This window comes from Taudactylus pleione, unplaced genomic scaffold, assembly GCF_031769625.1.
Source record: "Taudactylus pleione unplaced genomic scaffold, aTauple2 ptg000618l, whole genome shotgun sequence".
Classification (NCBI taxonomy): domain Eukaryota; kingdom Metazoa; phylum Chordata; class Amphibia; order Anura; family Myobatrachidae; genus Taudactylus; species Taudactylus pleione.
The window spans coordinates 1,137,589-1,155,159 of record NW_028285020.1 but is presented as its reverse complement, the minus strand read 5'-3'; the positions used below and the strand labels follow the sequence as shown (position 1 = coordinate 1,155,159).

General features: G+C 51.7%; 1 protein-coding gene across 8 annotated transcripts in view; it reads right to left on the bottom strand.

Annotated features, from left to right (window-relative positions):
* The window catches only part of RTKN (rhotekin), a 153,487-nt gene that overhangs the window by 38,758 nt on the left and 97,158 nt on the right, over positions 1 to 17,571 (bottom strand). For all 8 annotated transcript variants that reach the window (XM_088454466.1, XM_088454463.1, XM_088454468.1 and 5 more), the window contains exons 4-7: positions 13,740 to 13,793; positions 2,897 to 3,014; positions 1,284 to 1,496; positions 1,078 to 1,172 (exon numbers count right to left, since the gene is read on the bottom strand). In XM_088454466.1, coding sequence (XP_088310592.1) covers positions 1,078 to 1,172; positions 1,284 to 1,496; positions 2,897 to 3,014; positions 13,740 to 13,793 — 480 coding nt within the window. The remainder of the gene's footprint in view (positions 1 to 1,077; positions 1,173 to 1,283; positions 1,497 to 2,896; positions 3,015 to 13,739; positions 13,794 to 17,571) is intronic.

Below are 17,571 nucleotides of genomic sequence, written 5' to 3'. Positions count from 1 at the left end.
TACCTGACATCCTACATATGAGTGGGCGGTGTCCACATGAATGACGGGGACTGTGAACATGATACATGGAATGATGGGAATTTGGAAGATGAGTGAGACGTGGAATGACAGTGACTGTGGGCGTAATACGTGGAATGATGGGAATTGGGGAGATGTGGAATGATAGGGACGTGGCATGATAGGGACTGTGAAGATATGGAATGATGGGAACTGTGATGAGACATGAAATGACTGGATTGGGGAGATGAGCTGCGAAAGGATTGGGACTGTGGAGATGAGACAATAAGACATGGGAGATGACATATGGAATGACAGGGATTGTGGAGAAGAGATGAGGAATGATGAGGATTGTGGAGAGTAAATGGAATGATTGGGATTGTGGAGATGAGAAGAGCGATGATGAGGATTGGGGAGATGACATATGGAATGACGCATACTGTGATGAGACATGGGATGACTGGATTGGGGAGATGACATATGGAATGACGCGTACTGTGATGAGACATGGGATGACTGGATTGGGGAGATGACATATGGAATGACGCGTACTGTGATGAGACATGGGATGACTGGATTGGGGAGATGAGCTGTGAAAGGATGGGGACTGTGGAGATGAGACCATAAGACATGGATTGGGGAAATGACATCTGGAATGATGGGGATTGTTGAGAAGAGAAGAGGAATGATGAGGACTGGGGAGATGAGATATGGAATGATGGGGACTGTGGAGATGAGATGAGGTATGGTGAGGATTGGGGAGATGACATATGGAATGACGGGTACTGTGGAGATGAGGAATGATGAGGATTGGGGAGATGACATATGGAATGACTGGTACTGTGGAGATGAGGAATGATGAGGATTGGGGAGATGACCTATGGAATGACGGGTACTGTGGAGATGAGGAATGATGAGGATTGGGGAGATAACATATGGAATGACGGGTACTGTGGAGATGAGACATGCATGCAAAATAATAAATGTATTTGCCCCTCTTGTATTGCACCATGGTTTGATTCCCATTATGCATGTCAGTAATTCAGAGCTCCCACAATGTCCCCAGTCACCTGGAGTTACCTGAGCTGTTATTTGTGAGATCGTGAGTGCGGAAACCATCCTGTACATCTGCCAGGGTCAGCTTGGTGTGTGCCAAGAGCTGGAACTTAGGGCCCCTCAAATAAGAGACAAGAATCATATGATACTAACACTTCTAGCAAACCGATAACAGTCCTGTACCCATCCCACAAACCAAAGATGAGTTGGCTATTGTGGTATACACTTACGGAACATTGGGGGTCGGCAGCAGGATGGGGATACCACCACCATTGCTGCATGCTCCATCTATAGTGCCTCGTACTCTGCGTCCAGAGGATCTCCCCAGGGAACTGCTCAGTTTGGTGGACAATCTTCGAGGAGTCCCAGAGAGTGAGAAATCCTCATCCATGGCGCAACTGTACAACTGGAGGATGAGCTCAAACCTGGGGTCCACATCCGAGCTAAAAACACAAGCACAGTACATTGGTAGAGCGGACTCTGCTGAAGGGTCTTGGTGGTAATATAGGCAGTACAGGTGTTAGGTTGGGCAGTAATAGTGGGCCAGCTGAACGGTAATAGGGGAAGTACTGGTGTTAGGCTGGGCAGTGATATAGGCAGCACTTGTGTTAGGCTGGTCAGTAATACAGGCAGCACTGGTGTGAGGCTGGGCAGTAATACAGGCAGCACTGGTGTGAGGCTGGGCGGTAACACAGGCAGCACTGGTGTCAGGCTGGGCGGTAACACAGGCAGCACTGGTGTCAGGCTGGGCGGTAACACAGGCAGCACTGGTGTCAGGCTGGGCGGTAACACAGGCAGCACTGGTGTCAGGCTGGGCGGTAACACAGGCAGCACTGGTGTCAGGCTGGGCGGTAACACAGGCAGCACTGGTGTCAGGCTGGGCGGTAACACAGGCAGCACTGGTGTCAGGCTGGGCGGTAACACAGGCAGCACTGGTGTCAGGCTGGGCGGTAATACAGGCAGCACTGGTGTCAGGCTGGGCGGTAATACAGGCAGCACTGGTGTCAGGCTGGGCGGTAATACAGGCAGCACTGGTGTCAGGCTGGGCGGTAATACAGGCAGCACTGGTGTCAGGCTGGGCGGTAATACAGGCAGCACTGGTGTCAGGCTGGGCGGTAATACAGGCAGCACTGGTGTCAGGCTGGGCGGTAATACAGGCAGCACTGGTGTCAGGCTGGGCGGTAATACAGGCAGCACTGGTGTCAGGCTGGGCGGTAATACAGGCAGCACTGGTGTCAGGCTGGGCGGTAATACAGGCAGCACTGGTGTCAGGCTGGGCGGTAATACAGGCAGCACTGGTGTCAGGCTGGGCGGTAATACAGGCAGCACTGGTGTCAGGCTGGGCGGTAATACAGGCAGCACTGGTGTTAGGCTGGGCGGTAATACAGGCAGCACTGGTGTTAGGCTATGTAGTAATACAAGCAGCACTGGTGTCAGGCTGGGCAGTAATACAGGCAGCACTGGTGTCAGGCTGGGCAGTAATACAGGCAGCACTGGTGTTAGACTGGGCAGTAATACAGGCAGCACTGGTGTCAGGCTGGGCAGTAATACGGGCAGCACTGGTGTCAGGCTGGGCAGTAATACAGGCAGCACTGGTGTCAGGCTGGGCAGTAATACAGGCAGCACTGGTGTTAGGCTGGGCAGTAATACAGGCAGCACTGGTGTCAGGCTGGGCAGTAATACAGGCAGCACTGGTGTTAGACTGGGCAGTAATACAGGCAGCACTGGTGTCAGGCTGGGCAGTAATACAGGCAGCACTGGTGTTAGGCTGGGCAGTAATAGTTCAGTAATGATTTTATGTTGGGCTGTGTATTTGTTCTCATTATAAGAGAATATCACTCACAACACAATTGCATTTTCGAAGCAGATGTCTGTGGACGTCCGATCCACAAACACCATCTCTGTGTCATAGACTTCTCCTCGGATCTGCAGAGCACAAAATACTGCGCAGCGATGGAGCTCTGTAACATAGAGAAGGTGAGAAAGTATTATTATTATTGTCCTTTATTTCCAGCTACGGAGCATCGCTCGCTTTAGGCCTCTCCTCTCCCAGAATGCTACCAAACGGACTATTCATTCACTAATCATTTCTCAGCTCTACTACTGCAACCTTCTCCTCACTGGCCTCCAACGTTCCCATCTCGCTCCCCTCCAGTCTGTTCTCAATGCTGCAGCTAGACTTATCCTCCTCTCCCGCTGCTCCCCTCCGCCAAAACCTGCCCTGGCTCCCATTCCCCTACAGAATGCTCTTCAAACTCCTCACCCTCACATACAAGACCCTCTCTAACTCCACTGCTCCCTACATCTCCAACCTCCTCTCCTTACATACTCCCTCCCTAACTCTACTGCTCCCTACATCTCCTACCTCATCTCCTTACATACTCCCTATCTAACTCCACTGCTCCCTACATCTCCTACCTAATCTCCTTACATACTCCCTCTCTAACTCTACTGCTCCCTACATATCCAACCTCCTCTCCTTACATACTCCCTCTCTAACTCCACTGCTCCCTACATCTCCAACCTCATCTCCTTACATACTCCCTCTCTAACTCCACTGCTCCCTACATCTCCAAACTCCTCTCCTTACATACTCCCTATCTAACTCCACTGCTCCCTACATCTCCAACCTCCTCTCCTTACATACTCCCTATCTAACTCCACTGCTCCCTACATCTCCAACCTCATCTCCTTACATACTCCCTCCCTTACTCTACTGCTCCCTACATCTCCACTTCATCTCCTTACATACTCACTCTCTACCTCCACTGCTCCCTACATCTCCAACCTCATCTCCTTACATACTCCGTCCCTAACTCCACTGCTCCCTACATCTCCAACCTCATCTCCTTACATACTCCCTCCCTAACTCCACTGCTCCCTACATCTCCACTTCATCTCCTTACATACTCCCACCCCCTCCAGTCTGAAAGGGAGTATGTAAGGAGATGGCGAGGGAGTATGTAAGGAGACCGTTACCTCTCCTCTACCCTGGTTAGTTCATCTCATGCTCATATCCAATATTTTGCCCGTGCAGCCCCCTCCACCGGAATGAGCTTCCTCGCTCGATCAGGCTCTCCCCGACCTTGCAGAGCTTCAAACGTACACTGAAAACCCACCTGTTCACCAAATCATACCCTTCCCCCACATAACTGTGTCACCAGGTCTCTGTCATTCCCGCCTCAGCCATCTCTACCTCGCACTACCTGCACTCAGGTCCCCCTCTACACACTCATGCCTCATGTCATCTGTCTCCCCTCTCCCCTAGATTGTAACCTCCTAGGAGCAGGGTCCTCATCCCCACTGTCTCACATCCCTCTTCTCTATCACTTCTATGACAGCCTTCACCTTCCCAGCTGTAATGTGTTCTGAGAATCATGGTGCTAATTGTTACTTGTGCTCTGTTTATGTTTTGGTTACTGTATTGTAATGTTTTGTGTACCCTGTACTGTATGTAAGGCGCTGCGGACCACTTGTGGCGCCCTATAAATAAAATGTAATAATGGTGCCACAAGTGTTCCGCAGCGCCTTACAAAGTACATGAACAAGTGAACGAACAAGAAACCAATGACTTACAGTACAACACAAGACAAGGACATAGTATATACACATTGCTGCATTAGTGATCATAACACTCAACAAGCAGCAGGGCACTGGGGCCCTTGTGGGGAGATAGGAGTAGACCAACGTATGAGTAAGGGAAGGAGAAGCACATGAGGGTAGCGGGTCCTGCTCGCGAGAGCTCGTATTATAATGGGGAGGGGGCAGACAGACAGAGGAGACACAGATGGGGGAGACAGAGAAGAAGGAGCAGTGGGTTAGGATGAAAGCTGGAAGGCAGTGATGAAGTAGGGGGTCTTGAGAGCCAATTGTAAGCTTTGTCGAGAGGTGGAGAGTCTGATGAGGAAAGGGAGAGAGTTCCAGGTGGAGGTGGGAGAGGAAGGAAGTAATCAGGTGGCAGGAGAGGTGGCGTTTGTTGAGCGAAGTGGGTGGGAGTGTGAAAGAAGATAAAGATCAGAGATGTAAATGGGAGAGGAATGGGTGAGGGCTTTGTAAGTGAGGACATTTAATTGGGTTCTGAGGGGGAAGGGGAGCCAGTGTAGGGCCTGTAGGAGAGGGGAGGCAGATGTAGTGAGCTTGGAGAGGAAGATGAGCTGAGCAGCAGCATTGAGAACAGATTGTAGTGGAGAGAGGTGGGAGTCAGGGAGGCCAGATAGGAGGTTACAGTAATCCAATCTGAAGATGATCAGTGAGTGGTTGAGGGTCTTAGTAGCCTCCTGGGTGAGGAAGGGTCTAATCTTGGATATCTATTTGGGATGGAAATGGCAGTACTGTGAGAGGTGCTGAATGTGTGGTATGAAGGTGAGGGAGGGGACAGCGCACTTAGGGGCTAGAGGAGATGGTTGTGCCGTCAATAGATAATGAAAGTGAGGTCATGCGGGAGGGTAGGTAGAAGATCAGCTCATACTGAGGGCCTGATTCACTACGGATCGCTATTCTGCTTGTACTGATGCTACGCAGATGCTAATATCAGCGAAGATATTATATGCAAATGTATGCATTCGCATTGCGATCGCAGCCTAACAGAAGGACGCCTACTTCCCCTTACTCACATCCGTATACTTGGCCAACATAGAGAAACAATCGGTAACATCGAGTAACATCTGACCCATACGCACAGTTAATGAAGCCCACTCAGGAATTGCTAACTTCTGCGTACGCTATGAGCCCTCAGGCGGCATCTGGTATCGCAGTGGATAATTTATGCACGCCCCTGAAACAGTGTTGAAATGCACTGGCACGCCTGTGTTCACCCAACCACCCCCTGTCATCAAGCACAGCAATGTGTCTGCGTATACTCTGCATTCGCAGTCCCGAGCGCAGTAAATACGCATGAGCAGTACGCAACACTCGACCAATTGTGTGCGTATAAGCAACTGCGTTCCTTGCTTAATCAGGCCCTTAGGCTTGTTAGTGTAAGAAATCGCCTCAGTTTTATCTCCAACTGCCTCTCTGCTGAGGAGAGAGGGGGAGAGGTCAGGGGAGGAGATAGCAGAGAGATAGTTGGAGATACGGGTGAGGAGAGAGGGGGAGAGGTCAGGGGAGGAGATAGCAGAGAGAAAGTTGGAGATACGGGTGAGGAGAGAGGGGGAGAGGTGAGGGGAGGAGATAGCAGAGAGATAGTTGGAGATACGGGTGAGGAGAGAGAGGGAGAGATCAGGGGAGGAGATAGCAGAGAGACAGTTGGAGATACGGGTGAGGAGAGAGGGGGAGAGGTCAGGGGAGGACATAGCAGAGAGATAGTTGGAGATATGGGTGAGGAGAGAGGGGGAGTACTCACGGGAGGAGATAGCAGAGAGACAGTTGGAGATATGGGTGAGGAGAGAGGGGGAGAGGTCAGGGGAGGAGATAGCAGAGAGACAGTTGGAGATATGGGTGAGGAGAGAGGGGGAGAGAGGTCAGGGGAGGAGATATCAGAGAGACTGATGGAGATACGGGTGAGGAGAGAGGGGGAGAGGTCAGGGGAGGAGATAGCAGAGAGATAGTTGGAGATACGGGTGAGGAGATAATAGAGAGAGAGTTGGAGATACGGGTGAGGAGAGAGGGGGAGAGAGGTCAGGGGAGGAGATATCAGAGAGACAGTTGGAGATATGGGTGAGGAGAGAGGGGGAGAGGTCAGGGGAGGAGATAGCAGAGAGACAGTTGGAGATACGGGTGAGGAGAGAGGGGGAGAGAGGTCAGGGAAGGAGATATCAGAGAGACAGTTGGAGATACGGGTGAGGAGAGAGGGGGAGAGATCAGGGAGGAGATAGCAGAGAGACAGTTGGAGATACGGGTGAGGAGAGAGGGGGAGAGGTCAGGGGACAAGATAGCAGAGAGACAGTTGGGGAGAGGTCAGGGGAGGAGATAGCAGAGAGACAGTTGGAGATATGGGTGAGGAGAGAGGGGGAGAGGTCAGGGGAGGAGATAGCAGAGAGACAGTTGGAGATACGGGTGAGGAGAGAGGGGTCAGGAGAGGAGATAGCATAGAGATAGTTGGAGATACGGGTGAGGAGAGAGGGGGAGAGAGGTCAGGGGAGGAGATATCAGAGAGACAGTTGGAGATACGGGTGAGGAGAGGGGGGAGAGGTCAGGGGAGGAGATAGGAGAGAGACAGTTGGAGATACGGGTGAGGAGAGTGGGGGAGAGGTCAGGGAAGAGATAGCAGAGCGACAGTTGAAGATACGGGTGAGGAGAGACGGGGAGAGATCAGGGGAGGAGATAGGAAGAGAGGAAGAGAGATCAGGGGAGGAGATAGCAGAGAGACAGTTGGAGATACGGGTGAGGAGAGAGGGGGAGAGATCAGGGGAAGAGACAGCAGAGAGGCAGTTGGAGATACGGGTGAGGAGAGAGGATGAGAGGTCAGGGGAGGAGATAGCAGAGAGATAGTTGGAGATATGGGTGATGAGAGAGGGGAGAGGTCAGGGAAGGAGATAGCAGAGAGATAGTTGGAGATATGGGTGAGGAGAGAGGAAGAGGTCAGGGGAAGAGATAGCAGAGAGATAGTTGGAGATACGGGTGAGGTGAGAGGTCAGGGGAGGAGATAGCAGAGAGATAGTTGGAGATACAGGTGAGGAGAGAGGGGGAGAGGTCAGGGGAGGAGATAGCAGAGAGATAGTTGGAGATACGGGTGAGGGAAGAGGTGGAGCGGTCAGGGGAAGAGATAGCAGAGAGATAGTTGGAGATATGGGTGAGGAGAGAGGGGGAGAGGTCAGGGGAGGAGTAAGCAGAGAGATAGTTGGAGATATGGGTTAGGAGAGAGGGTGAGAGGTCAGGGAAGGAGATAGCAGAGAGATAGTTGGAGATACGGGTGAGGAGAGAGGGGGAGAGAGGTCAGGGAAGGAGATATCAGAGAGACAGTTGGAGATACGGGTGAGGAGAGAGGGGGAGAGATCAGGGGAGGAGATAGCAGAGAGACAGTTGGAGATACGGGTGAGGAGAGAGGGGGAGAGGTCAGGGGACAAGATAGCAGAGAGACAGTTGGGGAGAGGTCAGGGGAGGAGATAGCAGAGAGACAGTTGGAGATATGGGTGAGGAGAGAGGGGGAGAGGTCAGGGGAGGAGATAGCAGAGAGACAGTTGGAGATACGGGTGAGGAGAGAGGGGTCAGGAGAGGAGATAGCATAGAGATAGTTGGAGATACGGGTGAGGAGAGAGGGGGAGAGAGGTCAGGGGAGGAGATATCAGAGAGACAGTTGGAGATACGGGTGAGGAGAGGGGGGAGAGGTCAGGGGAGGAGATAGGAGAGAGACAGTTGGAGATACGGGTGAGGAGAGTGGGGGAGAGGTCAGGGAAGAGATAGCAGAGAGACAGTTGAAGATACGGGTGAGGAGAGACGGGGAGAGATCAGGGGAGGAGATAGGAAGAGAGGAAGAGAGATCAGGGGAGGAGATAGCAGAGAGACAGTTGGAGATACGGGTGAGGAGAGAGGGGGAGAGATCAGGGGAAGAGACAGCAGAGAGGCAGTTGGAGATACGGGTGAGGAGAGAGGATGAGAGGTCAGGGGAGGAGATAGCAGAGAGATAGTTGGAGATATGGGTGATGAGAGAGGGGAGAGGTCAGGGAAGGAGATAGCAGAGAGATAGTTGGAGATATGGGTGAGGAGAGAGGAAGAGGTCAGGGGAAGAGATAGCAGAGAGATAGTTGGAGATACGGTTGAGGTGAGAGGTCAGGGGAGGAGATAGCAGAGAGATAGTTGGAGATACAGGTGAGGAGAGAGGGGGAGAGGTCAGGGGAGGAGATAGCAGAGAGATAGTTGGAGATACGGGTGAGGGAAGAGGTGGAGCGGTCAGGGGAAGAGATAGCAGAGAGATAGTTGGAGATATGGGTGAGGAGAGAGGGGGAGAGGTCAGGGGAGGAGTAAGCAGAGAGATAGTTGGAGATATGGGTTAGGAGAGAGGGGGAGAGATCAGAGGAAGAGATAGCAGAGAGACAGTTGGAGATACGGGTGAGGAGAGAGGGGCAGAGGTCAGGGGAGGAGATAGCAGAGAGACAGTTGGAGATACGGGTGAGGGAAGAGGGGGAGCGGTCAGGGGAAGAGATAGCAGAGAGATAGTTGGAGATATGGGTGAGGAGAGAGGGGGAGAGGTCAGGGGAGGAGATAGCAGAGAGACAGTTGGAGATATGGGTGAGGAGAGAGAGGGAGAGGTCAGGGGAGGAGTAAGCAGAGAGACAGTTGGAGATACAGGTGAGGAGAGGGGGAGAACTCACAGGAGGAGTAAGCAGAGAGATAGTTGGAGATATGGGTGAGGAGAGAGGGGGAGAGGAGATAGCAGAGAGATAGTTGGAGATACAGGTGAGGAGAGAGGGGGAGCAGTCAGGGGAGGAGATAGCAGAGAGATAGTTGGAGATACGGTTTAGTAGAGAGGGGGAGAGGTCAGGGGAAGAGATAGCAGAGAGACAGTTGGAGATACGGGTGAGGAGAGAGGGGGAGTGGTCAGGGGAGGAGATACGAGTGAGGAGAGAGGGGGAGCGGTCAGGGGAGGAGATAGCAGAGAGATAGTTGGAGAGAGGGGAGAGGTCAGGGAAGGAGATAGCAGAGAGATAGTTGGAGATACGGTTGAGTAGAGAGGGGGAGAGGTCAGGGGAGGAGATAGCAGAGAGACAGTTGGAGATACAGGTGAAGAGAGGGGGAGAGATCAGGGGAGGAGATAGCAGAGAGACAGTTGGAGATACGGGTGAGGAGAGAGGGGGAGAGGTCAGGGAAGGAGATAGCAGAGAGACAGTTGGAGATACGGTTGAGTAGAGAGGGGGAGAGGTCAGGGGAGAAGATAGCAGAGAGACAGTTGGAGATACGGGTGAGGAGAGAGGGGGAGCGGTCTGGGGAGGAGATAGCAGAGAGACAGTTGGAGATATGGGTGAGGAGAGAGGGAGAGGTCAGGGAAGGAGATAACAGAGAGATAGTTGGAGATACGGGTGAGGAAAGAGGGGGAGCGGTCAGGGGAGGAGATAGCAGAGAGACAGTTGGAGAGATGGATGAGGAGAGAGGGAGAGGTCAGGGAAGGAGATAATAGAGAGACAGTTGGAGATATGGGTGAGGAGAGAGGGAGAGGTCAGGGAAGGAGATAACAGAGAGATAGTTGGAGATACGGATGAGTAGAGAGGGGGAGAGGTCAGGGGAGGAGATAGCAGAGAGACAGTTGGAGAGACGGATGAGTAGAGAGGGGGAGAGGTCAGGGGAAGAGATAGCAGAGAGACAGTTGGAGATACGGGTGAGGAGAGAGGGGTGAGGTCAGGGGAGGAGATAGCAGAGAGATAGCTGGAGATACAGGTGAGGAGAGAGGGGGAGCAGTCAGGGGAGGAGATAGCAGAGAAATAGTTGGAGATACGGTTTAGTAGAGAGGGGGAGAGGTCAGGGGAGGAGATAGCAGAGAGACAGTTGGAGATACGGGTGAGGAGAGAGGGGGAGTGGTCAGGGGAGGAGATACGAGTGTGGAGAGAGGGGGGGAGCGGTCAGGGGAGGAGATAGCAGAGAGATAGTTGGAGAGAGGGGAGAGGTCAGGGAAGGAGATAGCAGAGAGACAGTTGGAGATACGGTTGAGTAGAGAGGGGGAGAGGTCAGGGGAGGAGATAGCAGAGAGACAGTTGGAGATACGGGTGAGGAGAGAGGGGGAGCGGTCAGGGGAGGAGATAGCAGAGAGACAGTTGGAGATACGGGTGAGGAGAGAGGGGGAGCGGTCAGGGGAGGAGATAGCAGAGAGACAGTTGGAGATACGGGTGAGGAGAGAGGGGATCAGTCAGGGGAGGAGATAGCAGAGAGATAGTTGGAGATACGGGAGAGTGGAAGAGGTCAGGGGAGGAGATAGTAGAGAGACAGTTGGAGAGACGGATGAGGAGAGAGGGGAGAGGTCAGGGGAGGAGATAGCAGAGAGATAGTTGGAGATACGGGAGAGGGGAAGAGGTCAGGGGAGGAGATAGCAGAGAGACAGTTGAAGAGACGGATGAGTAGAGAGGGGGAGAGGTCAGGGGAAGAGATAGCAGAGAGACAATTGGAGATACGGGTGAGGAGAGAGGGGTGAGGTCAGGGGAGGAGATAGCAGAGAGATAGTTGGAGATACAGGTGAGGAGAGAGGGGGAGCAGTTAGGGGAGGAGATAGCAGAGAAATAGTTGGAGATACGGTTTAGTAGAGAGGGGGAGAGGTCCGGGGAGGAGATAGCAGAGAGACAGTTGGAGATATGGGTGAGGAGAGAGGGGGAGTGGTCAGGGGAGGAGATACGAGTGTGGAGAGAGGGGGAGCGGTCAGGGGAGGAGATAGCAGAGAGATAGTTGGAGAGAGGGGAGAGGTCAGGGAAGGAGATAGCAGAGAGACAGTTGGAGATACGGTTGAGTAGAGAGGGGGAGAGGTCAGGGGAGGAGATAGCAGAGAGACAGTTGGAGATACGGGTGAGGAGAGAGGGGGAGCGGTCAGGGGAGGAGATAGCAGAGAGACAGTTGGAGATACGGGTGAGGAGAGAGGGGGAGCGGTCAGGGGAGGAGATAGCAGAGAGACAGTTGGAGATACGGGTGAGGAGAGAGGGGAGCAGTCAGGGGAGGAGATAGCAGAGAGATAGTTGGAGATACGGGAGAGGGGAAGAGGTCAGGGGAGGAGATAGCAGAGAGACAGTTGAAGAGACGGATGAGGAGAGAGGGGAGAGGTCAGGGGAGGAGATAGCAGAGAGGTAGTTGGAGATACGGGTGAGGAAAGAGGGGCAGAGGTCAGGGGAAGAGATAGCAGAGAGACAGTTGGAGATACAGGTGAGGAGAGGGGGAGAGGTCAGGGGAGGAGAGAGCAGAGAGACAGTTGGAGATACGGTTGAGTAGAGAGGGGGAGAGATCAGGGGAGGAGATAGCAGAGAGACAGTTGGAGATACGGGTGAGGAGAGAGGGGGAGCAGTCAGGGGAGGAGATAGCAGAGAGATAGTTTTAGATACGGTTTTGTAGAGAGGGGGAGAGGTCAGGGGAGGAGATAGCAGAGAGATAGTTGGAGATACGGGTGAGGAGAGAGCGGGAGCGGTCAGTGGAGGAGAAACGAGTGAGGAGAGAGGGGGAGCGATCAGGGGAGGAGATAGCAGAGAGACAGTTGGAGATACGGGTGAGGAAAGAGGGGCAGAGGTCAGGGGAAGAGATAGCAGAGAGACAGTTGGAGATACGGGTGAGGAAAGAGGGGCAGAGGTCAGGGGAAGAGATAGCAGAGAGACAGTTGGAGATACAGGTGAGGAGAGAGGGGGAGCGGTCAGGGGAGGAGATAACAGAGAGATAGTTGGAGATACGGGAGAGGGGAGAGGTCAGGGAAGGAGATAGCAGAGAGACAGTTGGAGATACGGTTGAGTAGAGAGGGGGAGAGGTCAGGGGAGAAGATAGCAGAGAGACAGTTGGAGATACGGGTGAGGAGAGAGGGGGAGCGGTCAGGGGAGGAGATAGCAGAGAGACAGTTGGAGATATGGATGAGGAGAGAGGGAGAGGTCAGGGAAGGAGATAACAGAGAGATAGTTGGAGATACGGTTGAGGAGAGAGGGGGAGCGGTCAGGGGAGGAGATAGCAGAGAGACAGTTGGAGAGATGGATGAGGAGAGAGGGAGAGGTCAGGGAAGGAGATAATAGAGAGACAGTTGGAGATATGGGTGAGGAGAGAGGGAGAGGTCAGGGGAGGAGATAGCAGAGAGACAGTTGGAGATACGGGTGAGGAGAGAGGGGAGAGGTCAGGGGAGGAGATAGCAGAGAGATAGTTGGAGATACGGGTGAGGAGAGAGGGGGAGGAGATAGCAGAGAGATAGTTGGAGATACGGGTGAGGAGAGAGGGGGAGAGGTCAGGGGAGGAGTAAGCAGAGAGACAGTTGGAGATACGGGTGAGGATAGAGGGGGAGAGGTCATTGGAGGAGATAGCAGAGAGATAGTTGGAGATATTGGTGAGGAGAGAGGGGAGAGGTCAGGGGAAGAGATAGCAGAGAGATAGTTGGAGATACGGGTGAGGAGAGAGGGGGAGAGGTCAGGGGAGGAGATAGCAGAGAGACAGTTGGAGATACGGGTGAGGAGAGAGGGGACAAAACCCCTCCCTGGTGTACGGCTGCGCACTCTAATGCCTGACTGTGAGGCAGAGGTGTTTGCGGTGCTGGTACAGGGACAGCCATGGACGCAGCCTCCATTAGCTGAGGCTTAGTCAGCTGGCCGGTGCCACACACCATCGGTGCCTCGGTCACAGTGCTGGGATCGCAGATTCTGACAGGAGGCGTCTCTTCAGATGCCTCCTGCAGTATTTACATTTTAGTAGGACAGAATGTTGTGTGCAGCTCTGCAATTCCGTCCAATCAGCCCCTATGTACTCAGCCACTATGCGCGACACTCCCATAGCACGCCAATAAGATGGACCATTTCCATCCGTGCGCTAAGCCACCTCCCTGTCACCGCGCAGGAGCGCCTCATACATTTTCAAAACATTTCCTTGGACTGTGCGCCGTGCGGCTCAATCCGACCCTGTGCGCACTCTATCTAGATGAACGCACATTGCGACATAGACGCAAGCGCAGAATAAAACTTGCTCCAATGCATCCGGCAGTGCGTGCGAGTCATAATCAGCCTCCATATTGCTTGGTCAAAAATATCCAATATAAGGGGCCAGGAATGTGAATTTGGAGAGGGCTGTGTGCGCTATCCCCTGTCCGGTATTCTCACCTCCTTTGTTCTTGAAGTATTCACTGTCCTTCCACATGAGGGGGATTCTGAGATCTGGAAGAGAAAGGGAGACGTCACATCCCATCCAGGCAGCGACAAGCATGGACGGGTCTATCATTAGGCAGATGCCTAAGGGCCCCGGCCACTGGAGGGCGCCGCTGAGTCCACACAAAAACATGATGACATCATTCATGGCTGAGTGGCATATAATGACTATGTGTTATGAGGTACATTATGAATTTGATGCTCTGTTGTGTGTAATATTCTATATAGTAAATTTTGTATTTGGGACACTGCTGTGTGGCATGTTATTTAGCTGGGGAGACTGATGCGTGGCATATTATAAATTGGCGGGAGCAGGGGCGGTTGGTGAAATGTTGCCTAGGTTGCCCGGAAACCTTGCACCGGCCCTGGCTACCAGTCCACATAGGAGTAAGACAGTATCCCAGGGAGAGTTACAGCCACGTATCAGACGATGAGCCACGTATCATATTATTACCCCATAATATCCTTCTCATGTATTATTACCCCATAATGTCCTTCTCACGTATTATTACCCCATAATGTCCTCCTCATGTATTACCCCATAATGTCCTCCTCACGTATTATTACCCCATAATGTCCTTCTCACGTATTATTACCCATAGTGTCCTCCTCACGTATTATTACCCCATAGTGTCCTTCTCACGTATTATTACCCCATAGTGTCCTTCTCATGTATTATTACCCCATAGTGTCCTTCTCACGTATTATTACCCCATAATATCCTTCTCATGTATTATTACCCCATAATATCCTTCTCATGTATTATTACACCATAATGTCCATCTCACGTATTATTACCCCATAATATCCTCCTCACGTATTATTACCCCATAATGTCCTTCTCACGTATTATTACCCCATAATGTCCTTCTCACGTATTATTACCCCATAATGTCCTCCTCACGTATTATTACCCCATAATATCCTTCTCATGTAGTATTACCCCATAATGTCCTCCTCACGTATTATTACCCCATAATATCCTCCTCACGTATTATTACCCCATAATGTCCATCTCACGTATTATTACCCATAATATCCTTCTCACGTATTATTACCCCATAATGTCCTTCTCACGTATTATTACCCCATAATATCCTTCTCATGTATTATTACCCCATAGAGTCCTTCTCACGTATTATTACCCCATAATGTCCTTCTCACGTATTATTACCCCATAATGTCTTTCTCACTTATTATTACCCCATAATGTCCTTCTCATGTATTATTACCCCATAATGTCCTTCACACGTATTATTACCCCATAATATCCTTCTCATGTATTATTACCCCATAGAGTCCTTCTCACGTATTATTACCCCATAATGTCCTTCTCACGTATTATTACCCCATAATGTCTTTCTCACGTTTATTACCCCATAATGTCCTTCTCATGTATTATTACCCCATAATATCCTTCTCACGTATTATTACCCCATAATGTCCATCTCACGTATTATTACCCATAATATCCTTCTCACGTATTATTACCCCATAATGTCCTTCTCACGTATTATTACCCCATAATGTCCTTCTCACGTATTATTACCCATAATATCCTTCTCACGTATTATTACCCCATAATGTCCTTCTCAGGTATTATTACCCCATAATGTCCTTCTCACATATTATTACCCCATAATGTCCTTCTCACGTATTATTACCCCATAATGTCCTTCTCATATATTATTACCCCGTAATATCCTTCTCACGTATTATTACCCCATAATGTCCTTCTCGCGTATTATTACCCCATAATGTTCTTCTCGCGTATTATTACCCCATAATGTTCTTCTCACGTATTATTACACATAATGTCCTTCTCACGTATTATTACCCCATAATGTCCTTCACACGTATTATTACCCCATAATGTCCTTCTCATGTATTATTACCCCATAGTGTCCTTCTCACGTATTATTACCCCATAGTGTCCTTCTCATGCATTAATAACTGGAAGACTATAGAGCACGGGGTAGAAATAATTTCCCCAAAATAATAACCTTTGGCCTCAGTGTGACACACTTTGAGCACCAAACATACATGTAAAAAATTATTCTATAAACAAGTGGACACACACATAGGCCGCTGCTCCATCCCACCACATACACACAGGTCACTGCTCCATCCCACCACACACACACAGGTTGCTGCTCCATCCCACCACATACACACAGGTCACTGGCTGCTCCATCCCACCACATACACACAGGTCACTGCTCCATCCCACCACATACACACAGGTCACTGCTCCATCCCACCACACACACACAGGTTGCTGCTCCATCCCACCACATACACACAGGTCACTGGCTGCTCCATCCCACCACATACACACAGGTCACTGCTCCATCCCACCACATACACACAGGTCACTGCTCCATCCCACCACATACACACAGGTCACTGCTCCATCCCACCACATACACACAGGTCACTGCTCCATCCCACCACATACACACAGGTAACTGCTCCATCCCACCACACACACACAGGTCACTGCTCCATTGCACCACACACACACAGGTCACTGCTCCATGCCACCACACACACACAGGTCACTGCTCCATCCCACCACACACACACAGGTCACTGCTCCATCCCACCACACACACACAGGTCACTGCTCCATCCCACCACACACACACAGGTCACTGCTCCATCCCACCACACACACACACAGGTCACTGCTGCATCCCACCACATACACACAGGTCACTGCTCCATCCCACCACAGACACACAGGTCACTGCTCCATCCCACCACACACACACAGGTCACTGCTCCATCCCACCACACACACACAGGTCAATGCTCCATCCCACCACACACACAGGTCACTGCTCCATCCCACTACATACACACATACACACAGGTGACTACTCCATCCCACCACATACACACAGGTCACTGCTCCATCCCACCACATACACACAGGTCACTGCTCCATCCCACCACACACACACAGGGCACTGCTCCATCCCACCACATACACACAGGTAACTGCTCCATCCCACCACACACACACACAGGTCACTGCTCCATCCCACCACATACACACAGGTCACTGCTCCATCCCACCACATACACACACACAGGTCACTGCTCCATCCCACCACATACACACAGGTCACTGCTCCATTCCACCACACACACACAGGTCACTACTCCATCCCACCACATACACACACACAGGTCACTGCTCCATCCCACCACATACACACAGGTCACTGCTCCATCCCACCACATACACACAGGTCACTGCTCCATCCCACCAAACACACACAGGTCACTGCTCCATCCCACTATATACACACAGGTCACTGCTCCATCCCACCACATACACACAGGTCACTGCTCCATCCCACCACACACACACAGGTCACTGCTCCATCCCACCACACACACACAGGTCACTGCTCCATCCCACCACACACACACAGGTCACTGCTCCATCCCACCACACACACACAGGTCACTGCTCCATCCCACCACACACACACACACACACACACACAGGACACTGCTCCATCCCACCACATACACACAGGTCACTGCTCCATCCCACCACATACACACAGGTCACTGCTCCATCCCACCACACACACACAGGTCACTGCTCCATCCCACCACATACACACAGGTCACTGCTGCATTCCACCACACACACACAGGTCACTGCTCCATCCCACCACACACACACATACACACAGGTCACTGCTCCATCCCACCACACACACACATACACACAGGTCACTGCTCCATCCCACCACATACACACAGGTCA